General features: G+C 40.0%; 1 protein-coding gene and 1 pseudogene across 1 annotated transcript in view; one reads left to right on the top strand and one right to left on the bottom strand.

The window, feature by feature from the left end:
• TTC1 (tetratricopeptide repeat domain 1) overlaps positions 1-25,748 on the bottom strand; it is a 54,867-nt gene extending 29,119 nt beyond the window's left edge. Inside the window, exons 1-2 of the mRNA XM_065873609.1 lie at positions 25,684-25,748; positions 24,243-24,605 (exon numbers count right to left, since the gene is read on the bottom strand). Coding sequence (XP_065729681.1) covers positions 24,243-24,575 — 333 coding nt within the window. The 5' untranslated portion in view covers positions 24,576-24,605; positions 25,684-25,748. The remainder of the gene's footprint in view (positions 1-24,242; positions 24,606-25,683) is intronic.
• Positions 11,433-12,044, top strand: LOC136121076 (large ribosomal subunit protein uL13 pseudogene; annotated as a pseudogene).
• Positions 25,749-27,220: the final 1,472 nt, after the last annotated feature.

Genomic DNA, 27,220 nt, shown 5'->3' with positions numbered 1-27,220 from the left:
GAAGCCCCCTCACCAGTGGGGAGATCAGCTGGGACAGAAGGGGATCTTTGGGGGCTTGGAGGTAGAGCCCAGCAACCGGTCTGTGGCAGGCAGGACAGAGTGAGACCTACACAGATGGTGCATGCCAAAGCCCTGAGCTCCCCAGCCTGAGACGTGTGTCTGCTGGTGCAGATGGGGGCTGGGGGCTGGGGGCTGGAATATGGGGTCTGGAGAGTAGACCCAGGTAGAGGACTGCTGTTGGCTGCGAAGAGACAGCCTGAAGGGATGGGAGTGAGGAGCTCCGCAACGTGGAATGTTTGTGGAAGAAACCTGGGCCGCCAAAGAGATGCAGCTCCATGGCTGAGTGGTGCATCAAGGGTGGGGCTGCCACTGCAGCCTTTCCCCATGCACCGGCCCCTGCCTCCACAGGCACTAGGAGGGGCTCCCACTTGGGTGGACTTGCTGCCCTGGTTGCCACCTTGGCCCCCTCCCGCCTGGGCAGGCTCATGTGCCCCGGGGCAGCCTCAAGAGCAGATGCAGGTGGGTGGGTAGCCCACGCGCAGAGGTGGGGCTGAAACCACAGCTGAGCCCCAGAGGCCATGCAACTAAGAAAGAAGAGCTGAAATCTCTCCTCATGGCTGTGTGAACCATGGATTTATATCTCCGCTGCCAGCTTTGTAAATTCAGCGCCTGCAGAACATCCAGACGAGGGCTCCTGCAGCTGAGCCACGTCTAGCTCTAGCAGCCGTGGCCTTTGTGGGCACATACACACAAGGGGTTGGGCCAGGCCAGAGTCTGAGCTGCTTCCACAGCTCCCACAGAGGGTCCAGGTGCATGATTACTGCAGTCCTATGACCTGACTTCAGTGGATCTCTGCGGGTGTCCTGGTGAAAACAATGCCTCAGAGACACCAGAGCCAATTGCCAGCATACCCACAGTTAAGGTGGGGCCGAGAGCAGTGCCAACAACAGGGTAATTTGTGAGTGCGCACAACTGGTGACGGGTGACGCAGCAGAGCACACTCACAGGTGAACAGCTCCAGAGGAGGAATACTCAGTGGCTTCTCTCCCAATGGGAGTGCTCCAATCCTGCCTATCTTGCACCACAGATCAGAAACACACCTCAGAAATGGATCTGGGGGCTTCTACTTCAACAAATGGGTAGCAGACCCTGCCCCTGACAGGGTAGTGACAACCACAGAGCCAAGGGGAGGCCCTGCTCAATATCCAGTGCAGGCTCTGGTCACCACAACATCAGTCACACCTCCTATCAAGGGGATAACAGCCAGCATACACTGAGGAAAGAGGTGGCAGACATTCATACAAAAAAAAGCCCTTGCACCAAAAAATATTAAACCCACACAGGCTACACAGGGATGCTCCCACATAAAAATAGCCCTCTAAGACAGTCTGAGGGTCTGGCACCGGGAGGAAGAACCCCAGGGCATTTGGCATTGAACGCCAGTGGGGCTTGAGCGCAGGAGCTCCACAGGGCCAGGAGCTCTTGGAGGGTGCAGACAAGGTCACACATGCGCTGGGACCCAGCACAAAGCAGGGAATATTGATTGGCGGCCCCACCCAATAGCCTGCAGGTTCCACTGCTGGGATGCCTCAGGCCAAACAACCAGCAGGATAGGAACACAGTCCCACCCATCAGCAGACAGGCTGCTCGCAGCCACCTCAAAACACACCCCTTCACACGGCCCTGCCCAACAGAGGGACAAGATCCAGCTTCGCCCACCAGGGCGCAGTCACCAGAAGCAAGAGGAACTACTATCCTGCACCCAGTGGAAAGAAGACCACAAACACAGAAAGTCAGACCCAATGACATGACAGACGAATATGTTTCAGGCAAAGGAACAATATAAAAACTGACAAGAACAACTAAATGAAGAGGAGACAGGCAATCTACCTGGAAAGGAAATCAGAGTAATGATAGTAAAGATGATCTGAAATCTCGGAAAAAAAACAGAGGCACAGACGGAGAATCTACAAGAAATGTTTAAAAAGGAACTAGAAGAACTGAAGAGCAAACAAACAGAGATGAACAATACAATAACTGAAATGAAAACTACACTAGAAGGAATCAACAGCAGAATAACTGAGGCAGAAGAACGGATAAGTGACCTGGAAGACAGAATGGTGGAATTCACTGCTGCAGAAGAGAATAAAGAAAAAAGAATGAAAAGAAATGAAGACAGCCTAAGAGACCTCTGGGACATTAAACACAACAACATTCGCATTGTAGGGGTTCCAGAAGGAGAAGAGAGAGAGAAAGGACCCGAGAAAATATGTGAAGAGATTATAGTCGAAAACTTCCTGAACATGAGAAAGGAAATAGCCACCCAAGTCCAGGAAGCACAAAGAGTCCCATACAGGATAAACCCAAAGAGAAACACACCGAGACACACAGTTATCAAATTGGCAAAAATTAAAGACAAAGAAAAATTATTGAAAGCAGCAAGGGAAAAATGACAAATAACATACAATGGAACTCCCATAAGGTTAACAGCTGATTTCTCAGCAGAAACTCCACAAGCCAGAAGGGAGTGGCATAATATACTTAAAGTGATGAAAGGGAAGAACCTACAACCAAGATTATTCTACCCGGCAAGGATCTCATTCAGATTCGATGGAGAAATCAGAAGCTTTACAGACAAGCAAAAGCTAAGAGAATTCAGCACCACCAAACCAGCTCTACAACAAATGCTAAAGGAACTTCTCTAAGTGGGAAACACAAGAGAAGAAAAGGACCTACAAAAACAAACCCCCCAAAATTAAGGAAATGGTAATAGGAACATACATATCAATAATTACCTTAAACGTGAATGGATTAAATGCTCCATCCAAAAGATACAGGCTTGCTGAATGCATACAAAAACAAGACCCAATATCCATATACACGCTGTCTACAAGAGACCCACTTCTGACCTAGGGACACATACAGACTGAAAGTGAGGGGATGGAAAAAGATATTCCATGCAAATGGAAATCAAAAGAAAGCTGGAGTAGCAATACTCATATCAACTAAAATAGACTTTAAAATAAAGAATGTTACAAGAGACAAGGAAGGACACTATACAATGATTAAGGGATCAATCCAAGAAGATATAACAATTATAAATATATATGCACCCAACATAGGAGCACCTCAATACATAAGGCAACTGCTAACAGCTGTAAAAGAGGCAATCAACACTTTAACACCTCACTTACACCAATGGACAGATCATCCAAAATGAAAATAAATAAGGAAACACAAGCTTTAAATGACACAATAGACCAGATAGATTTAATTGATATTTATAGGACATTCCATCCAAAAACAGCAGATTACACTTCCTTCTCAAGTGCGCATGGAACATTCTCCAGGATAGATCACATCTTGGGTCACAAATCAAGCCTCAGTAAATTTAAATCATATAAAGCATCTTTTCTGACCACAACACTATGAGATTAGAAATGAATTACAGGGAAAAAAACGTAAAAAACACAAACACATGGAGACTAAACAATACGTTAGTAAATAACCAAGAGATCACTGAAGAAATCAAAGAGGAAATCAAAAAATACCTAGAGACAAATGGCAATGAAAACACGACGATCCAAACCTATGGGATGCAGCAAAAGCAGTTCCGAGAGGGAAGTTTATAGCTATACAAGCCTACCTCAAGAAACAAGAAAAGTCTCAAATAAACAACCTAACCTTGCACCTAAAGGAACTAGAGAAAGAAGAATAAACAAAACCCAAAGTTAGCAGAGGGAAAGAAATCATAAACATCAGAGCAGAAATAAGTGAAATAGATACAAAGAAAACAATAGCAAAGATCAATAAAACTAAAAGCTGGTTCTTTGAGAAGATAAACAAAATTGATAAACCATTAGCCAGACTCATCAAGAAAAAGAGGGAGAGGACTCAAATCAATAAAATCAGATGAAAAAGGAGAAGTTACAACAGACACCGCAGAAATACAAAGCATCCTAAGAGACTACTACAAGCAACTCTATGCCAATAAAATGGACAACCTGGAAGAAATGGACAAATTCATAGAAAGGTATCACTTTCCAAGACTGAACCAGGAAGAAATAGAAAATATGAACAGAACAATCACAAGTAATAAAATGGAAATTGTGATTAAAAATCTTGTAACAAACAAAAGTCCAGGACCAGATGGCTTCACAGGTGAATTCTATCAAACATTTAGAGAAGAGCTAACACCCATCCTTCTCAAACTTTTCCAAAAAACTGCAGAGGAAGGAACACTCCAAAACTCATTCTATGAGGCCACCATCACCCTGATACCACAACCAGACAAAGGTACTACAAAAAAAAAAAATTACAGACTAATATCACTGATGAATATAGATGCAAAAGTCCTCAACAAAATACTAGCAAACAGAATCCAACAACACATTAAAAGGATCATACACCATGATCACGTGGGATTTACCCCGGGGATCCAAGGATACTTCAATATACGCAAATCAATGTGATACACCATATTAACCAATTGAAGAAGAAAAACCGTATGAGCATCTCAATAGATGCAGAAAAGGCTTTTGACAAAATTCAACACCCATTTATGATAAAAACTCTCCAGAAAGTGGGCATAGAGGGAACCTACCTCAACATAATAAAGGCCATATACGACAAACCCACAGCAAACATCATTCGCAGTGGTGAAAAACTGAAAGCATTTCCTCTAAGATCAGGAACAAGACAAGGATGTCCACTCTCACCACTATTATTCAACATAGTTTTGGAAGTCCTAGCCACGGCAAACAGATAAGAAAAAGAAATAAAAGGAATACAAATAGGAAAAGAAGAAGTAAAACTGTCACTCCTTGCAGATGACATGATACTATACATAGAGAATCCTAAAGGTGCCACCAGAAAACTACTAGAGCTAATCAGTGAATTTGGTAAAGTTGCAGGATACAAAATTAATGCACAGAAATCTCTTGCTTCCTATACACTAATGATGAAAAATCTAAAAGAGAAATGAAGGAAACACTCCCATTTACCATTGAAACAAAAAGATTAAAGTACTTAGGAGTAAACCTACCTAGGAAGACAAAAGACCTGTATGCAGAAAACACTGATGAAAGAAATTAAAGATGATACCAACAGATGGAGAGATATGCCATGTTCTTGGATTGGAAGAATCAATATTGTGAAAATGACTATATTACCCAAAGCAATCTACAGATTCAATGCAATCCCTATCAAATTACCAATGGCATTTTTTTTATGTAACTAGAACAAAAAAATCTTAAAATCTGTATGGAGACACAAAAGACCCCGAATAGCCAAAGCAGTCTTGAGGGAAAAAAACCAAACTGGAGGAATCAGACTCCCTGACTTCAGACTATACTACAAAGCTACAGTAATCAAGACAGTATGGTACTGGCACAGAAAAAGAAACACAAATCAATGGAACAAGACAGAAAGCCCAGAGATAAACCCACGCACCTATGGTAAACTAATCTATGACAAAGGAGGCAAGGATATACAATGGAGTAAAGACAGTCTCTTCAATAAGTGGTGCTGGGAAAACTGGACAGCTACCTGTAAAAGAATGAAATTAGAATAGTCCCTAACACCATACACAGAAATAAACTCCAAATGGATTAGAGACCTAAATGTAAGACCAGACAGTATAAAACTCTTAGAGGAAAACATAGGAAGAACACTCTATGACATAAATCACAGCAAGATCTTTTTTGATCCACTTCCTAGAGTAATGGAAATAGAAACAAAAATAAACAAATGGGACCTAATGAAACTTAAAAGCTTTTGCACAGCAAAGGAAACCATGAACAAGACAAAAAGACAACCCTGAAAATGGGAGAAAATATTTGCAAACGCATCAATGGACAAAGGATTAACCTTCAAAATATACAAACAGCTCAAGCAGCTCAATATTAAAAAAACAAACAACCGAATCCAAGAGTGGGCAGAAGACCTAAATAGACATTTCTCCAAAGAAGACATACAGATGGCCAAGAAGCACATGAAAAGCTGCTCAACATCACTAATTAATAGAGAAATGCAAATCAAAACTACAATGAGGTATCACCTCATTGTATACATTGGAATATTACTCAGCCATAAAAAGGAAAGAAATTGGGTCATTTGTAGAGACACGGATGGATCTAGAGACTGTCATACAGAGTGAAGTAAGTCAGAAAGAGAAAAACAAATATCGTATATTAATGCATGTATGTGGAACCTAGAAAAATGGTACAGATGAACTGGTTTGCAGGGCAGAAGGTGAGATACAGATGTAGAGAACAAACGTATGGACACCAAGGGGGGAAAGCCACAGGCTGGTGGGGATGGTGGTGTGATGACTGCACGACTGGGACTGACATGTATAAACTCATATGTGTATAATAAGAATACTCTACCTAGGGACGTCCCTGGTGGTGCAGTGGTTAAGAATCTGTCTTGCAATGCAGGGGACGCTGGTTCGATCCCTGGTTGGGGAACTAAGAGCCCACATGCTGAGTGCCACAACTAGAGAGCCCATGTGCCACAACTACAGAGCCCACGCACAACTAGAGAAAAGCCCGTGTGCCACAACGAAAGATTCCGTGTGCCACAGCTAAGACCTGATGCAGCCAAAAATAAATAAATATAAATTTAAAAATAATAATAATAAAAAAAATACCCAGCAAGGCTCTCATTCAGATTTGACAGAGATATCAAAATCTTTACAGACAAGCAGAAGCTAAGAAAATTTAGCACCACCAATCCAGCTTTAAAACAAATGCTAAAGAAACTTCTCTAGGTAGGGGGAAAAGAAACAACAAAAAAAAGGGCCATAACTAGAAACAAGAAAATCACAAATGGGAAAGTTCACTGGTAAAGGTAAACATATAGTAACAGCAGGAAATAATCCACACACGAATAGGATATCAAAACCAGCAACCACGAGCAGATGAGAGTACAAATGCAGAAAATGGGAACTGCATTTGAAAATAAGAGCCCAGCAACTTAAAACAACCTTTTCTGTATATAGACTGTTATATCAAAACCTCATGGGAACTGCAAACCAAAAAACTATGATACACACACAAAAAAGAAAAAGAAACACAACACTAAAGATAGTCATCAAGTCACAAGAGACCTACAAAAACAAAAAGACCTGCAGAAAACAATTAAGAAAATGACAATATGAATGTACATATCAATAATTACCTTATATATAAAAAAATTAGAAATGAAAAAGGACAAGGTACAACTGACACCACTGACTATACTACAAAGCTACAGTCATCAAAACAGTATGGTACTGGCACAAAAACAGAAATATATATCAATAGAACAGGAAAGAAAGCCCAGAGATAAACCCACGCACCTATGGTCACCTAATCTATGACAAAGGAGGTAAGAATACACAATGGAGAAAAGACAGTCTCTTCAGTAAGTGGTGCTGGGAAAACTGGACAGCTACATGTAAAAGAATGAAATTAGAACACTCCCTAACACCATACACAAAAATAAACTCAAAATGGATTAAAGACCTAAATGTAAGGCCAGACACTATAAAACTCTTAGAGGAAAACACAGGCAGAACACTCTTTGACACAAATCACAGCAAGACCTTTTTTGATCCACCTCCTAGAGGAATGAAAATAAAAACAAAAATAAACAAATGGGACCTAATGAAACTTAAAAGCTTTTGCATAGCAAAGGAAACTATAAACAAAATGAAAAGACAACCCACAGAATGGGAGAAAATATTTGCAATCAATGTGACTGACAAGGGATTTATCTCCAAAATATACAAACAACTTATGCAGTTCACTATCAAAAAAACCCCAAACAACCCAATCAAAAAATGGGTGGACTATATAAATAGACATTTCTCCAAAGAAGACATACAGACAGCCATACTAAGTGAAGTCAGAGAAAGACAAGTATCATATGATATCACTTATATGTGAAATCTAATAAAGAATGATACAAATGAACTTATTTACAAAACAGAAACAGATTCATAGACACAGAAATCAAACTTATGGTTACCAAAGGGAAAAAGGGGGTAGGAAGGGATAAATTAGGAGTTTGGGGTTAACATATACACACTATTATATATAAAATAGGTAACTAATAAGGACTGACTGTATAGCACAGGGTACTCTACTCAATATTCTGTGGTGACCTATATGGGAAAAGAATCTGAAAAAGAATGTGTGTGTGTGTATATATATATATATATATATATATATATATATAACTGATTCACTTTGCTGTACACCTGAAACTAACACAACGTTGTAAATCAACTAAACTCCATAAAAATTTTAAAAAATTAAGATGCTGATGTTATAAAATAAAGCAGCTATAAACAATTTGTTGAAAAACTAAAAGGAATGTGTTTAAAGACTTAAATGAGCATGATGACAACGATTAAAAAAGAGAATCATGAAAAAGGGACAGAAATTATTTTTAAAAAAACAGAACAAGAAAACAAAGAAGAAAAGTTCAATAACTGAAATAAAAAATTCACAGATGGGCTCAACAGATTTGAATTGGCATGAGAAATCAGTAAACTTGAAGTTAGAGCAACAGACATCCAGTGTGAAGAACTAAAGGCAGAAAAAAAAGATGGAAAAAAATGAACAGACCCTTCATTAATATATGTGATAGGAGTCCCATAAAAAGAGAGACAGAACAGATATTTGAAAAACAATGACTGAAAATCTCAAAACCGGTGAAAAATGTTATCTAAAGATCCAAGAAGCTCAGCAAACCCCAAGTATGTAGATCCGTATCTAGAGACACCAGAGTCAAATTATTCAAAGACAAAGAGAAAATCTGAACACAATGAAATTAACAACAACTTATCAGGTACAGGGGAACAGCAAAACTATTAATACCTGATTTCTTACCAAAAACAATGAAGGCCAGAGGCAGTATAACGACACATTCAAAATGGTAAAAGAAAAAAGACTGTCAATCAACAATTAGATATTTAGCAAGACCATACCTCAAAACAAAAGCAAAATAAAAACACTCACAGATAAAGACAGAGAATTTGCTGCTACCATACCTGCCTTACAAGACATACTAAAGAAGTCCTTTGGACTGAAAGGAGATGGTAAATTTTCATGAAGAAATGAAGATCATTAGAAATGGTAAATACATCAAAGGTTCTATAAATACGTTATTTTCTTTCTTCTTTTAATTTCTTTAAAAGGCAGAAAGATTTATAAGAAAATAATTACAACACTATATGGTTGGGTTTACAAAATATATTGATATAATATATGATGATGGTAGCACAAAGGAGGGGGGAGGAAATGGAGCTATACTGAGGCAAAGTTTCTATTTTTTACTGGAATTACGTAGCATTAAAGTAGACTGTAATAAGATGCGTAATGTAAACCATAGAGCAACCACTAGGAAACTTTGGCTAAGAAACAGATGGTTAAAAAATCAGAAGTATTAAAATGATACACTAAAAAAATTAACACAAAAGAAGGCAGTGAAAGAAACAGGAATAAAAAAGACAAGAGACATGCAGAAGACAAAATGGCTGATATAAGTATAACCATGTCAATAGCACAATGTAAATGGACTAAACACTCTAACCAAACAGCAGAGATTGTCAGACTGGAATCAAGAAGATCCAACCATATGCTATCTATAAGACACACTTTAGATTCAAAGACACAAGTAGGGTGAAAATAAAAGGATGTAAAAAATATATCATGCAAACAGTTAACCATAAAAGAAAGAGTAGCTGTCTTAGTCAGTTTGGGCTGCTATCAACAAAAATACCAAAGACTGGTGGCTTATAACCAACAAACATTCTGGAGGCTGAAAGTCTAAGATCAAGGGACTGGCAGATTCACTGTCTGGTGAAGGCCTGCTTCCTGGATCATAGGGGTATTCTCACCATAGCCTCACATGCCAGAATGGTCAAGGGAGCTCTCTTTGATCTCTTATACTAGGGCACTAATCCCATTTATGAGTGCTCTACCCTCATGACCTAATAATTTCCCAAAGGCTCCATTTCTTAATACCATCACATTGGGAGTTAGTTTTTAAGATGTAAATTTTGGGAGGATTAAAACATTTAGTCTATAGCAATGCCTATAGAAGTATGAGACAAAATAGTTTTTAAAAAAAGAGATATTGCTAGAGACAAAAAAGGAACATTTCATGATGATAAAGGAGTCAATAACTCAAGAAAATATAACAGCTATAAATGTATATGCACTTAACTGCAGTTACAAAATACACAAAGAGGACAAATTGCCAGAACTCAGAAACTTCCCATGTGCCCCTTCCAAATCTGTAATACCCTCTCTCTCACCCCAAGCTCATATCCCCAGGCAAACACTCAATTTGTTCTTCATAAATTAACTGGAAGGATAATTTATGGATTATTGACTGAGGTTAGCATAATTCTAAAAATTTGTAATATTCATTATGCTTGCCACCTTGGGGGAAATGTGTCCAAAAATGACTCTTAAGAGATCTTAGAGGTTCCAGACCCCTAAGCATTTTGCAGTCTACACTCATGTTGAATTCTGACTTAGCTACAACTTACACTTTCTGAGTGCTTTTATGTGCTAGTCATTTAATCCTTACAACAACTTTGTGAGACAGGTACTATTTTTTTTTTTTTTTGCGGTACAAGGGCCTCTCACTGTTGCGGCCTCTCCCATTGCGGAGCACAGGCTCCGAACGCGCAGGCTCAGTGGCCATGGCTCACAGGCCCAGCCACTCCGCGGTATGTGGCATCCTCCCGGACCGGGGCACGAACCCATGTCCCCTGCATCGGCAGGCGGACTCTCAACCACTGCACCACCAGGGAAGCCCGACAGGTACTATTATTATCCCACTTTACATCAAGTTAAATGATGGAGCTAGGACAGATCTGTCTAACCTTTTATGCTTTTAACCACAAGACTATATTTTCTTCCACAGGCATGGAAATAAAGAATTGTTCACAGGAGGAAGTAACTGAGCAAGGCACAGGAACTGCTGCAAAAAGGTAATAAGCACAGAGCTTATATGTTTCACTGTCCTGAAGAAAAAGTGACTTTAAATTCCCTTGCTACCAAGAATTAGGGCACTTGAAAAGATGATGACACTGCTCTAGAACATGTCATCAACTCCCAGAGATCTGATGTTCAGTCATTTTGAGGTAGAGGTTTATGTTAAAAATAAACCTCTACCTCACTGAATCAAGGACTTGCACCACAGGTCTTGGGTTATTCTTCTATAGTTAATCCAAGGCCATTTTTCACTGAGTTAGCAAAATGGATTCCTTGCAGAGGGATGAATTCAATCTGCAAGTGTTTAAAACTTATTCTTTGCCTTTACAAATACAGGGATGCCCGGGATCTTTTATTTTATTCTGTTTTCCAGGAAATTATTTTCTTGCGTCAGCGGGTAAAAGAAATTCATGTTTTCCCAGGGGGCTGCTGAAGATGGCGGAGGGGCAGGTCCCGCTGCTCAATGGCCGAGGCCATCTCCTGGGCCGCCTGGCGACCATCGTGGCCGAGCAGGTACTTCTGGGTCAAAAGGTGGTGGTTGTGCGCCGTGAGGGCATCAACACTTCTGGCAATTTCTACAGAAACAAGTGGAAGTACCTGGCCTTCCTCCGCAAGCGTATGAACACCAACCCCTCCCGCGGCCCCTACCACTTCCGAGCCCCCAGCCGCATCTTCGGGCGGACAGTGCGAGGCATGCTGCCCCACAAGACCAAGCGAGGCCAGGCCACTCTGGACCGCCTCAAGATGTTTGAAGGGTTCCCGCCACCCTATGACAAGAAAAAGCGGCTGGCGGTTCCCGCTGCCCTCAAGGTTGTGAGCCTGAAGCCCACGCGGAAGTTTGCCTACCTAGGGCCCTTGGCTCATGAGGTTGGCTGGAAGTACCAGGCAGTAACAGCTGCCCTGGGGGAGAAGAGAAAGGAGAAGGCCAAGATCCATTACTGGAAAAAGCAGCAGGTCATGAGGCTACGGAAGCAGGCCGAAAAGAACATAGAGAAGAAAACTGACAAATTCACAGAGGTCCTCAAAACCCATGGATTCCTAGTCTGAGCCCAATAAAACTGACTGTTTACTCTTCATGCTTGGCCTGGCCTGCCCTTCCTCCATCGCCACCCTAGGATGTGCGGGACCCCCAGGGGCTGCCATCCAGGTGCCACAGGCAGCCTGGGGCTTAGAAGACTGGATATAGCGAAGGGGCCTTAGCCACTCCTGTTTAAGAAAGGCCTTTTTAAAAACTTTTAAAAAGTTATAAGGGCTGTGCAGGCGTAATTTGCCCGTGACCTGTTCATTCGTGAGAGTTTTAGGACATGGGCAGCTGGAACAACCAGTGCTGTCCTAATACCGGCAAAAGTCAGCTGGAAGACCTAATTGGAAGGGACCCCCCGCATCGCTTACAGGGAGCCTGTTTAAGCTTCCCATGTGGTCGGATACTATACTCTGCAGCTGTTAGGATGTGAGAGAATGCTTTGGCAGCATGAGTCTGGGGTTCTAAAAGGTGTTTATGGAAGGGAAGTACAGCCCAAGGGGTCACAGGCATAGCCCTTGTGTTAGTCTTCCCTATATTTTGTGAACCAAACTAATAATTTATTTTTAAAGAAAAGAAATTCACATGACATGGGGAACAGTACTTTCTTAAAGATGAAAGTATTGAAATATATCACAGAAAACCATCTCAACTGCATGCTTCTTACTTCTATACTAATCAATTCTCCACTTATTTTGAAATTTTATTACCACACAAATCTCTGGTGTCCCAGTCTGAGTCTAAATGAGGTTCTCTGTTTTGACAAATAATGCCACTATAAACTAAGTTAGGTTTTAAATGATTATCTGACAAACAGGAAGAAGGTGAGCATTTCAGAAAGGATACAAACTTGGTCTTAGTTGATACTAAAATTTAACTAGATCACTGAGGCAAAGATGGACTTTTAAAAACAGTGCTGGGAGAAGTTGGTAGTCATTTGTAAAAAGATAAAATTAGATTGCTATGTCACACCATACACAAGAATAAACACTAAGTGGATTGCAGACCTAAATGTAAAAAGTAAACCCATATAAGTACTAGAAAAAAACAGGTGAATTCCTTTTTAAGCTTAGTTGTTGGAATGGCTTTCTGTGACTCAAAATCCTAGAGAACTCCAACTGATATAACTTTAAATACTGGCGTAACCTGGCAAAAATGTCAGGTGTTCAACCATTCCCTTATCAATCATAAAACAACTACTCTCCACCAGAGACCCACTCAGTGAAGTGGCTGGCTAGGGATATTCCCTATACTTTAGGTCAGTGAACACAACATAAACACACTTGACTTGGAACTTAAAAGTGTATATCCCTTCTATCATTATTAAATGATAAAAATTTGCACTTGCAAAAATTTTTTTACATTAAAAAAAAATCTTCTCTTAACACATTACTGACCGGGGGATTTTTGCAGAAACTAACGCCTGTGGCCAGCCATTTGTTATGTAAGTGAACACTGAAACAGCCGCATTTGAGTAAGTATCAACAAATTTTTGCACTTTATTTGAAACTTTGTATATGCCTTACTAAAGCATTCTAATACTTTGTTAGCCCGTGATAGGCAGTATAGCAGGCACCTCTGTGTAGGGGAACAGAACATCTATTACAAATATACCGGGTTTCACTGCACTTTCCCCTGGAAGAGCAGACTCTACACTTCCTGGCAGCATTTTTTTTTTTTTTCAGTCCTGTGGGTATTATTTCCTCTAGAATATGTTCTTTTATTTTATCTGATAGTCGACAAGGTGGATATTTGCGGGGGGCTCTTTTAGAAATGCCACAAGAAGGACTAGGTGCGGGACCACCACTACATTCACCAGCATGGTCAGTTAGCCATTCCCTAGCTACTGCTAACAAAAATTGCTTGTAAGTCATTTTATTCTGTGCATTAAAGCTACAATAAATCTTAAACGCATTGAATAAACCACAATTACTCAAAGAGAAACCCACTTTCTTATACCATTTTCAAGTTTTCTGGAAGATACTGAAGTTTGCCAGATATGGATCAGGCTGATCAACTCCTTTCATATATTTATTATACTCTGATATACAAGTGGGCTTAGTTATCTGATAGCCAGTCCTCCTGTCTTCCTTTCCTGTAGATGCCATGGAGGCATCATGAATAGTTGTCACCATGTAGACTAACCTCTTGTCTTTCCATAGAAGAATCACTTCTCCCTTCAGTAAGAATGTCATTTCTCCCCTCTAGGTTTTTAGATATCTCCTTTAATTGGTTTGGTAGACCACGATTCTCTCTTATAGCCTCAAAAACTCTGGTTTTATTTTTCAACAATATTTCAGATGTGGACACACTGTTGTAAATCCCAAGGTTGCATATATATCCAGTTTCACTTTCCCTAACCATGCTGACCAGAATTCCATTATTTTGTAAGTTTTCTGGGATTATAGGTTTTGAATCTGCATCACCCTCTCCACTTTCATCGCCTCATCAAGTGATAGCTCTTGTTTGGGTATATAGATTGACTGGAACTTTGGTAGAAAATAATCCAAAAGAGGTTTAACTTTTGAAATTCTGTCTGCAGGAAGTGGAGTTTCCGAGGTATCGTTAAAGTGAAGAAACGTCATTATTTGTTCGAACCTTCTTCTCGTCATAATCTTTGGAAAGATAAGTATTTCATGTTAAGGGATCAGTCGACCAATATTCTTTCCAGTGTGACTTTCTTATTTGTCCCATCAAAATTATTAATTCAAGAAATCCTTCATGTCACTATTGGTCACATCAGTCCATTTTAAAGCCTCATCATACTTTTTATATGATTTTTCATTCTGTTGGTGATTCAAGCTTGTTTGAGAAGCGACCAACTCGAAACAGTCACCACCAAAAATTGTTATTTCACTAACACTTTGTGGGTGGTTATATTTAACAGTTACACCTGACACACCTGTAAAGTCTTCTAATTTTCGTGAAATGTTGTCTTCAACCCACTCTTCTGTAGAAGCAAAGAAGCATTCTCCAGCACCGTAAGTTTCATTTTCACTTTCCGTGTTAGAATCAATCACTAAGGTTTTTTTCTCTTTTTATTGGTCTAATACTCACATCCTCTGAATCAGAACTATACTCTGAAGAACTATCATCTTGAGACACTCGTATATATGTCGCTCGGACAATCAGAGAAAGTATCTGCATAAAATTCACTGAAAAATTCTTCTTCATTCAAAACTTCACGATGCGTCATTTTAGAAAATATTATGGTAATAAACTTGCATTTATAATATACACAAGGTTGGAACAAAAACCTAACGGAGGAAAATGTGAATGATAACGGCAATCATAAGTTGTGTAATGAACCCTTGATCAATTTAAGCTCTAACAACTTAGCATGGTGATATTAATTAACTATATCATTCTCTAAAAACATATTGATACGTCTCTGGTCAATAACATTCAGGTAACAAAAACGTATTAATATGTGTCTGGTCAATAATGTGTTAATTAAATAATTCTACAGTGAGCATGTGTTTAATAGACAACAGGGAGAAAAACAAGGGGTTCACATCAGCAAGTTAACTTCCATACTGTAACTCGATCAGCAGCTATCTGCTTCCCCCTGCAGCTTTGTAAAGTAACTGCTACAAAATAAAACTTAGGACAAACTTAGTCAAGCACAGTAAGCAGAGATCAATCACACCTGGGTAAAAAGGATGATTAAAAAAAGCTACACACTTGCTAAAAGGCTGGAAAGTGGAAGCATATGCAATAAAACTTTCTGCTTCAGTCCTATTTAGGTGGGATAAGGAAACCTCAAACTGAAAGGCCTAGGGACACCAGTCCTACAAATTATTCTGAAGGGAATTCTTTATCATTAAAAAGGGAACAAAAGCTTCAGTTTTGTTTTCTTTGAAATCTGACATCACTTGCTTTACAGATATAGACACACTTGCTCTTTCCACAAGTCATTTTTACTAGTCCACTAGGAGTTTGGAGGGAGACTCTCTAGATTTCAGTTGTAGTTAGAACCTGACTCTCATTAAGTCTTACCCTTCTGAGGAAAGATGACTGATATTGAAAATGCATCCTTGTTTCTTAACTCAGAAAATCCCATCTCCCCAAACTCAATTTAACAGAAATAAATTTTCTTATTTTGGTACTGCTTAAATTCTGCCCAACAACTCTTTCTTTAAGTTTTTTAGACCTTGAGCACAGATCAGGGTAAAAGAAAATATCCTATTATTAAGCTCTTCTGATGCTGGATGGAGTCACTATACAGGTTAATCAATACATCTTGTTTTGGAAGCTTAGTCATCTGTGTCCATCTAGCCCTCTGTGGCCCTCCCAAAATGTGGCCACAGTTCTACCTGAACCAAAATGACCTGGGAGATAAGCAACAAGGATTTACTGTATAGCACAGGGAATTATATTCAATATCTTATAATAACCTATAATGGAATATAATCAAGAAAAAATATAACTGAATCATTCTGCTGTATACCTGAAACTAACACAATATGTAAATCAACTATACTTCAATTAAAAAAAACAAAAAAACCTGAGGATGCTTATTAACAAAGTAGATGCCACCTCACAAGTCTGTGGTATCAAACACTTCTGAGGGCTTTGCATGTTTAGTAAGTTTCCTGTGATTCTTAGACACAATTAAGTTTGAGAACCACTGATCTACACAAAGAGATCTTCCTTAACAAACACCGGAAACACTGAATGCCACTTTAACTTCTCCATCAGCAGATAACTTCCAAATGTTTTAGGGTAAAACAACCCTTACTTCCCCTGGTTTAAACTCAGAATCAGAAATCTAAGGTCCCTTCCTTAGAGACTGTCATACAGAGTGAAGTCAGAAAGAGAAAAACAAATATTGTATATTAACGCATATATGTGGAATCTAGAAAAATGGTACAGACGAACCTGTTTGCAAGGTAGAAATAAGAGACACAGATGTAGAGAACAAACATATGGACACCAAGGAGGGAAAGCTGGGGGGGTGGTGGCGGTGGTGGTGGGATGAATTGGGAGATTGGGATTGACATATATACACTAATATGTATAAAGTAGATAACTAATAAGAACCTGCTGTATAAAAAAATTAAATTAAAAAAAAATCTAAGGTCGCTTCCAAGTTCTTAAATTCTAGGATTTTATTTAATCACTTGCCAATAGCATTCATTAAACTCAATGCTGGTAAACTCTAAGAAATTGGTAAATATGGCAACCTTACTTCAAAAGGATGCCCATTAAGGGAAACAAATCAGAAAGGGTTTTCTCATAAGGTTAACAGAATATGCAGGCCACTATAGAAAAGTTACTGAAAACTTTCTGGAAGCAACCAAGAGAATTGTTCCCTGCAAACATGTCCATTGTTACAACACTGATAAGATTATGAAAATATTGCAGTGAGGCAGGAGAAACATGGAAATCAAAAGGATTAAGTAATGTGGGATTTAAGAAAAATGAGAGCGACAGGGGAAAGACTGATATAGAACTTTGGCACTAAACCAATACTTCAATAATGGCTCCTGTTTAAAGACTAAACAGCCTTAAAGGAAAAAACAATCCTTTACAGTTTCAGAACCTAAGGAAAACGTTTTAAAATCCCAGAAACCGTATGTTATGAGCCCATGTTCACCAAGCAACAGACTTTTGTATCCATTACTTAACTGGATCTACGCATTTGTAAATGAACACTATGTGCCGACAACTGGCACCAGGGAGTAAATCCATTAAAAGGACGAAATCTGCATTTGGGCTTACAAATAAAAAAGCTTTTTCATTTGCAAGCAAGAATTAAATCACCAGAGCCCTGACGAACTCCAAGTCCCTCCATCATCTCCATATTTGTAAAGGGCATCACCAGCTACCAAGTAGCCAAAGCCAAGGAATCAAGCTTATTTCTCACTCCAGCCCTCCCAACTGAATCCAGTATGTCTCATCAACTCCACTTCCAAAATGTAGCCTGAAATCATTCACTTACCTTCACTCGATCCACAGTTCAAGCTACCATCATCTTTGCCCAGCCCGCCATGTTAGGCCCTAGCTGGTGTCCGTGTTCCACTCTGCCCCCACCCACTGCGTTCTCTGCACAACCACCAGAATACTCTTAATAAGATGGAAATAACTTTCATCTTTCCGCTGGCTTAACTACCCATCTGTTTCCTACTGCACTTGGAAAAAAATTCAAATCCCTTACCATGGCTCACAAAGTGTTCCATCATCAGACCCTCTCTTATTTCATCCCCCGATTCTCTTCCTTAATCACTATGCTCCCACTAATGGCCCTTCCACTCCTTGCATGCCAAGAATACAGCCAAACCTGTAGGGTCTTTATACTAACTGCTCCCCTTCTATGGAATATTTTCCTCTCAGATACACATTTGACTCCTTTTCCCGTCCAAATCTTTCCTGAAATGACACTTCCCCAGAGAGGCCTTTCCTGACCAACCAATTTTAAGTAGTCCTGCCCATGGTTCCAACTCCCATGCCTACTTCACTTCATCTTATCATTCCCCCCACCCCACCCATACCAACTAGAATATACATATGAGAGATGTGTGTCTTATTCACCACTGTATTCCTAAGTGCCTCAAACAATGCCTGGCATGTGGAAGAAATGCAAACATTTCTTGAATAAATGAATGATAAAATCTCTGTAATTTGTAAGACCAATTACTGGCCCTCATGGGAGAGAGAAAACATTATTCAGCTATTTAATGAAGGAAGACTATGTGCAAGGCCCCATGACAGTGGTCCTCAAACTTTAGTATGTGCACAAGAATGAGAGAATTTATACGTGAGGCATAAGAACCCCATTTTGACAAGCAGCCCACAAAAGATGATTCTCTTACATCAATACCACCACAATGCAGTATATTCCATAGGTCCCCAAAATATAAGCATCTTTGTATCAGAATATTATTATAGCAATAATTCTCATCTGCTACCAGATATGTCTTCCTCAGCCAAGCCTTTAAGAATCACTTATTTGGGGCTTCCCTGGTGGCGCAGTGGTTGAGAATCTGCCTGCCAATGCAGGGGACATGGGTTCGAGCCCTGGTTTGGGAAGATCCGACTATGCCACGGAGCAACTAGGCCCGTGAGCCACAACTACTGAGCCTGCGCGTCTGGAGCCTGTGCTCCTCAACAAGAGAGGCTGCGACAGTGAGAGGCCTGTGCACCGTGATGAAGAGTGGCCCCTGCTTGCCGCAACTAGAGAAAGCTCTCGCACAGAAACGAAGACCCAACACAGCCAAAAATAAATAAATTAATTAATTAATAATAAAAAAAAAGAATCACTTATTTGCTTTGCAGATCTAGTACATCTCAAATGTAAGCTAAAATCCTATTCCTCTAGGTAGTCATAGCTACATTTAAGGTTTCACAAACAGTTAAGATTGCTGCTGAAACGAACACACACATAGTGCTTTCCTTAAGAGATTTTGCCAGTTTTAAATGAATCTTAACTGCCTTCCTCCTCTGTTACTCTTGATCTGCTGAGAACTGGCACCCTCTTGAGCCTGGATCATCTTCTCAGCCACAGGGCAAGTCAAGTCAGCTTGAATAACAGACTTTAGCTTTTGTTTTTTTTCTTTCTTTTTTGCGGTACGCGGGCCTCTCACTGCTGTGGCCTCTCCCGTTGCGGAGCACAGGCTCCGGACGCGCAGGCTCAGCGGCCATGGCTCACGGGCCCAGCAGCTCCGCGGCATGTGGGATCTTCCCAGACCGGGGCACGAACCCGTGTCCCCTGCATCGGCAGGTGGACTCTCAACCACTGCGCCACCAGGGAAGCCCCAGACTTTAGCTATTAATACTTGATACATTTAGTAATACATATATCCTATGATAGTATATCTTTCCCAAATCCTCAAACGTCAGCTTTATGTGCTTTTTTCTTTAGTAGAAAGTCCACCCTGGTTGTAAAGAATCAAATTTTTATTTATATTCTCAAATTGGAATAACTTTTATTGTTGTTGATCATAAATGTAATACATGCTTACCATAAAAAAAGCAAACATTACAAAATTATATTAAATATAAATGAAAACTTCCCAATAATCACACCCTTTAGAGCTACTCACTTTTTATAGTTTGGTGTATATCCTGCCAAACTTTCATGTATAAACATATTTTCACACAGGTTTTTAACGTAAAAGGAATCATCACTGACGTTCCATAACCTGCTATAAAGAGAAAACACCTGGGTGTCTCCTCTACTCTCAACACTCACTCTGAACACTTCTGTGACCAAATGTGTAGGAGTTTCTCCCACACCAAGCAACTCCAGCTCTGCAGTGGACTCCAGCCAATGTCCTACACTTTAACTCAATTCTGACACTATCTGCCTAGAGATAGGGTCAGACCCCACAGGTTAAGCACTGAGTTCCACAAGACTGGCTCCATCCTCACTTCAGATACCAACTGCAAGTCCAGGCTGTCATTTCTACTTTTTTTGGTCTGTTTATATATTTTTTCTTTTTTTCCTGTAGTTGATGTACAATATTATATGTTACATAAAAGGTGTACAACATAGTTATCCACAATTTTTTAAGATTATACCCCATTTATAATTATTATAAAATTTTGCCTATATTCCCTGTGTTGCACAACATATCCCCATAGCTTATTTATTTTGCATGTAGTAATTTGGACCTCTTAATCCACTACTCCTATCTTGCTCCTCCCTCCTTCCCCTCCCCAATGGTAACCACTAATTTGTTTCCTGTATCTGTGAGTCTGTTTCTTTTTTGTTATATTCACTAGTTTGTTTTACTTTTTAGATGCCACATATAAGTGATATCATACAGTATTTGTCTTTGTCTGACTTCTTTCACTTAGCATAATGCCCTCCAAGTCCATCCATGTTGTTGCAGTCACCTCTGCTTTTGACCCATGGGCTATAAGTTGGCTACTTCCACGACCACTTCCTCAGGTTCAATTAATTTGCTAGAGGGGCTCACAGAACTCAGGAAAGCAGTTTACTTATTAGGTTACCACTTTACTATAAAGGACATAACTCAGGAACAGTCAGATGGAAGAGATGTATAAGGCAAGGTATGTGGGAAGGGGCACTGGGCCTCCATGCCCTGTGGATGTGCACCCTCCCACCACCTATATGTGTTCACCAACTACGAAGCTCTCCGAACCCAATCCTTTGGGTTTTTTATGGAGGCTTCATTAAGTAAGCATGATTGATTAATCACTGGTCATTAGTGATTACTGGTCATTAGTGATTAACTCAACCTTCAGCCCCTCTCCCTTCCCCAGAGATGGGGGTGGAGTGGGGTGAGGCTGAGAGCTCCAAACTCTGACAACTAGACCTCATCCTTAGGGGCTTTCCAAAAGTCATCGCATTAACATTAACTCAGGTGTGGTTGAAAGAGGCTTGTTATGAGTAACAAAATGAACCTTTATCTCTTTCCACCTAGGAAATCCCAAAGGTTTTAGGAACTCTGTGCCAGGAACTGGACAAACACCAAATACATGTTTATTATAAATCATATTATCACACCTGCTTATTAATACATTTAACATTCAGGCATTACTCCATGCCAATACTAATATTTATCTCTTTAATGACTACATTGTACACTACCACATAAATATGCCAAAAATGTTTAAAGTAATGCCCTCTGTTCAACATTAGTTCTAGTTTTCTAAAAGTTCTAAAATTATGAATGATCCTGCAATGTATCTTTATATATATACCTATACATATTTTTAATAACTTCCTTAAAATAAGTGACTAGAAGAGAATCAGGTTTAAAGCTGTACTGTCTAAATGGTACTCACTAGGCACGTGTGACCACTTAAATTAACTGAAATAAAAAATTTAAAAATTCATTTTATCAGCTGTACTAGCCACATTTCAACTGCTCAACAGCCAGATGACTGTTAAAATGTGGCAGCCAATGGCCGGTGGCTACCATACTGGACAGTGTAGACACAGAACACTCCCATCATTGCAAAAGGTTCCACTGGTAGCCCTGATCTAGAGAAATGGTCATATAAAAATTTGATATCTGTACCCCACAGAAATGATGTAGCAATCCAAACTCCCAATATCAGTACATGAATTCCTACCTCCTCTTCTTGTCAACATCAGATCAATGTTCTGATCTGAGAAATGAGACATGTTTTAATTTGCATTTAAAAATTATTAGTGAGGCTGAAAGTCTGCACATTTTGTGGCCATTTGTGTTTATTTTTGTTGTTGAATTATCTGAACTTTGTCTACTTTAAAAGAATCAAGCTTAAACATACCCTTTTCCCAATGACCCATAAAACCAAACCTTATGTGCAGCAAAGAGACATTTCTTCATGTTTTGCTGGTTTCCTAATATTAATTTCACAAAGGTATTTATTAAAGCAGCATAAAGATAGCTAATATTACAATTGGGGTGAGTTACCCAGGTGTACACAGTTGTCAAAACTCACTGAGCGGGACTTCCCTCGTGGCATAGTGGTTAAGAATCCGCCTGCCAATGCAGAGGACATGAGTTTGAGTCCTGGTCTGGGAAGATCCCACATGCCACGGAGCAACTAAGTCCATGTGCCACAACTACTGAGCCTGCGCGCCTAGAACCCGTGCTCCGCAACAAGAGAAGCCTGCGCACCGCAACCAACAGTAGCTCCCACTCACTGCAACTAGAGAAAGCCTGCATGCAGTAACAAAAGACCCAAGGCAGCGCCACACCGCAAAAAAAAAAAACAAACAAAAAACTCACTGAGCTGTACACATCAGAGCTTAAACAATTTCACAACATGTAAATTATACCTTAATTTTTAACATGGGAATGGAGAGCAGAGTATGTAACATTTTGAGGCAAACCACTCAATTGTCAAACCGATGGCAAGCCTCTATATCAGGGCAAAATATATTGAAGTATTAGAAAAGCATTGCTAACATTTTAACATAGACGTTTTATCAATGTTTCTAAAAAGCCTGCACCAGTGATGTGAAAGCTGAACCAAACACTCACTTTCTGGAAAATCATTGCCCTGATGTTACTGTACGGTACTTGATTTAATTTTCCGAGCCATTTCTGGTGAGGTCGTTCATGAACTGGGCTCATTTCTGCCCTTTATCCTTCTCTTCTGGTAGCACACACTAACACAAAAGCTAACATATGCATGTTAAAACCAACAGATTTGATCATGAAAAGTGCCTAAGGAAGGACACAGACGAGATGGTTTTCCTCACCTTCCACTACCTCCCCACTCCCATTCTTACACTGCACATTTACCATCTCAGTCCAGCACCAATCCATCATAACCTGTTCACTGAGTGAGCTCTTCAGAGGCATAAGCCACAAATCTCATCACGTTCTTTGCAAACTCAGATATTACAGTAACTCTTCATGCGACCTTGCTTACGGGATCAGAAGGAAGGATATATGGAGGACACTAAGCCTCTCCTTCCCAAAGTGAAGGCTTGCTCAGTTACTAAGCCCAGGGCAAAGTAGCAGGAAAGTGTGCATTTTATTAGGACATCTGCTTTGTAGGAAGACAGCTGTTTTTGTTATTAAGTTCTACATACTTTGGCTTTGGAATCAAGGAGATCTGGGTTTGAGAATCAGTTCTGCTATTTATTAGATATGTGATTTCAGGCAAGTTACTGTACTACTCTAAGCTGTTCTCTTATAGGGATGTTAACAGTATATGTCATAGGCATGTTGTGAAGATTAAAACACAAGTAACATTTTAAGCTCAGTGGCTGGCACATTTCTGGTGTTTAACAAATGACAGCTACCATCACACACAATTCTGTTCCTCAAGAACGAACTGTAAATGACACAGGTCCCAGTCACTGCTCTCTGTAGCCAAATCATCACCACCAGGAAATCCAGGCAGTCTTTTTGCTAACAATGGATTAGCATAAACAAGCAGCATACCATAATTCTATAAAGTCTGACTAAAAAAATAGCCATTACAGGAATTTCAGCAGCCAACCATAGATCATTAAAAAAAGCTAAAAGGTATATATATATATATGTTAGAAACAATTACACAAGATGAACGTAAGAACTCAAAGTTCACAGGAAAAAAAGGAAATTTCTTTGCTATGCAGACACACTCAATGCTGCCCCACCATGCCACTGATTTATCTCAGATCCATCACTACTAAAACAATAAACATACAGATGGGCAAGTCACTCTTTACCACAAATGAAGCAGTCTATGATAGAGCATCAGTCACATGTATTCACTTTAAAAAGCAGTTTACATGACAGATCATGCACAATAAACAAAACAGTTACCTTTTTCTCTTCATCTGGCATGTTTTTTTCCAGTTCCATTAGGTATTCTTCATCTAGTTCAGAGGAATTCACATCATTATCAGGTTTGTTCTCAACCATGCCCACTCCTGGCTCTTCCTTCTCAAATGAGGCACTTGCATCATGAAAGCACTCCTCTTCTTCTTGGTCCTCCTGGGGATGGGCCTCAACATCGCTAAGGACCTTGCTCTGGGAATGGTGATCTTTGGCATTAGACACTGGAGGGTCAACACGCTCTGCTTCCTGGAGCTCTGTTACTTTCAAACCATTGAACAGATCCTCTGGAACCCTACAGTTTTCTGACTTCTCCCCCATGCTGAATCAGTGAGGGAGGTGAAGCTGAAACTCTGGGAAAGAGAAAACATGTTAGGTAATGGTATCTATCTATCAAATCCTACCTATCGCACCTAAACAAACTTCTGCGTCAAAGCCCAAATCACACCCTAACTTCCTTTCACTGGAACTAATTCATTTATATATTCATACATAAAGGGTATCATACGCCCATAAATAACGCCAAATGTAATTTTAACTGATACCCTTTTCAGAACTTCTTATAAGCAACGAGACACCGATTTTAATGTGATTCTTCCACTTTCCACTGCTCTCAGTTTGTCGGGGTAGCAAAAAATAGGCAGAAGCGAAAACAATGGCAAGAAAAATGAAGCGTCTCTAATTTTTATTCAGAACGAATAGCCAGATCGTAAATAAGGAACCACGGCCTGTCTTTCCAGCACCACCACACGAAGCTCAAAAATAAGTTTCTGGTGGAGCTAAAAATACAATCTGTGCCAAAAGAATAATTATCAACTTCCCCCACATGCGTGTGGTAGAGCCAACGCAGGTTATAGTGGGAGGCCCTGGCTCAGGTGGCCCTAATCAGCATTCCCGAGGAGGTCAGAATCAGCCACGAAAAGCGTGGTTCTCAACCCTGGCTGCACAACGTTAACACCTGGGACGCTTTAGCAAGTTCTGCTGCCCAGATCTTATACTCCAGAGATTCTGATTTGTTGCTCTGGCGTGGAGCCAGGGCACCTGTATCTTTAAAAAGGCATCCCAGGTGATTCTCACGTGCAGCCAATTGAGAACCAGTGCTGTAGAAGCTGAGTCAGATCGTCAGCACCGCCGCCCCTCTGGTCGCAGTAAAATCACGCCAACGACCCTTGTGTTGCGACAAGAACCCGAATTCGCTCCAGCTCGTCCCAAGAAAACTTAAAACAGCACGATTTTATTACGGAGACTTTGCCTCCACAGCAACATTTTGTTTCTCCCCGCTCCCAGGTCTAGTGGAAAAACACAGGGGTTTGAGGCCTCAGAGTTGTGGGGGCCTCAGGCCCCCATAGGGCCACTCCACCCTTCCCAAAGGTTCGTCCCGTAGCTGTGTCCCTCACCGCCAAGAAAAGAGACCTGTGGGGCTACTCACAGCTTCACAGCTCCTCTCGTCCTCACCTTCTTCGCCTCTGAGATCCTCTACTTCCGCTCAGTCAGATGCTCTTCCGTCGGCGCTGACCAATAGCGTCGCTGTTGGCAAAGCATCCTGGGAAATGTAGTAAAACCTCAGGGTGACAGGGCGTTGCTGTCGCTGTGTGACGTCATTGTACGGGCTTAAATAAGAGCGACGGTTACCGTCTTGAGTTACGGCAAGAGTCCGCGCTACTACGCACTGCAGGAAAAAAAGGAAAAGAGAAAGGCTGTTTCTATGATGTTCCTTTTACACCTCCGTTACGACCTCTTTCATGTCAGCTATGCTGTGTATAGTAGCATGAACCTGAAGCATGAACCTTGTCCAGAAATAAAGCTTTCCCTCTTATGTTTCTCAAAGTGTGTCTTTCAAGGGGTCTACCGCTAGATAAAAACAGTGTTGACAATAATACTAAGTTGTTATCTGCCTTTTCCATACTCCTTCTTTCATGAACGTACAATGGATTTTTCTAAAGGTTATGTGTCCTGTGATAGTGCAATGAACTGAATGCAGAAGGAGTGATGAGACTCCAGATGTCTTCTATTAAGGCAGAGGTTAGCAAAACTGTAAAACAATGCCACTCTTCTCACTATATGTATTTTTTTGTTTTGGAAAACACAGTATCTATAAAAAGATTATTTATGTTGCATATAATGGGTGTATTGTTATCTTAATGGACAAATTAACATTAGAATGTTTTCATTTCTACTAGTAAATATTGATAGGTATAACTCACATAAACAAAAGCTCTTCGTGGTCCTCAATAATATTCGAGAGTGTTAAGTGGTCCTGGAACCAGAAGTGAACTGTTGGCCTATACATTCATTCAAGAAATGTTTACTGAATGTTTATTAGACCCCAAGCATTGCCCACTAGGAATACAGAATTGAGATATCCCTTAAGGTAGCCAGACATGTTACCAGCAAGAACAGCAGGGTATTAGTTAGTTTTCTATAATTCACAGAATCTATTGCAGAGATAGCTGGGAGGGACTTTTTCCAGAAGGATATCAAATTTATTTCTTCAATTTATGTCTAAATGAGGTTATGCATACAGTTATATTTTTGTGTAAATCAAAAGCTTTAATCTACTGAAAGTAAACATTAAAAATATATCAGAATTTTGGAAACCTTTTAATATTTCTTAATTTTCTAAATACAGCAAGAACTATAAGAAGGTACGTGGTTAGGTCTTATGATCTTTAAGAAGTCCTGTTAAATTCTGGTGTGATAGAAAGGCTATAAATTTCAGAGCAAACTAAATAAGTATATAAGTTAAATAAATGCATTACAATGTCAGCTTCTTTACTAGCTGTCCAACTTTGGACAATAATTCTAGTAGCTAACCTTGACTGATTATGTGCTTATTAGGTGCTACATGCTGTGAAAAATGCTTTAGATGGATTATTTGATTATTTGATTTCTAATTCTGGCTCTGCCACTTGACTAGCTGTGTGACACTGGGACAAATTACTTAATGCTTCTAAGCTTAATATATA

This window comes from Phocoena phocoena, chromosome 3 (assembly GCF_963924675.1).
Source record: "Phocoena phocoena chromosome 3, mPhoPho1.1, whole genome shotgun sequence".
In the NCBI taxonomy this organism is placed as follows: Eukaryota; Metazoa; Chordata; class Mammalia; order Artiodactyla; family Phocoenidae; genus Phocoena; species Phocoena phocoena.
The sequence above is the reverse complement of the archived record's forward strand: the minus strand, read 5'-3'. Positions and strand labels throughout refer to the sequence as shown.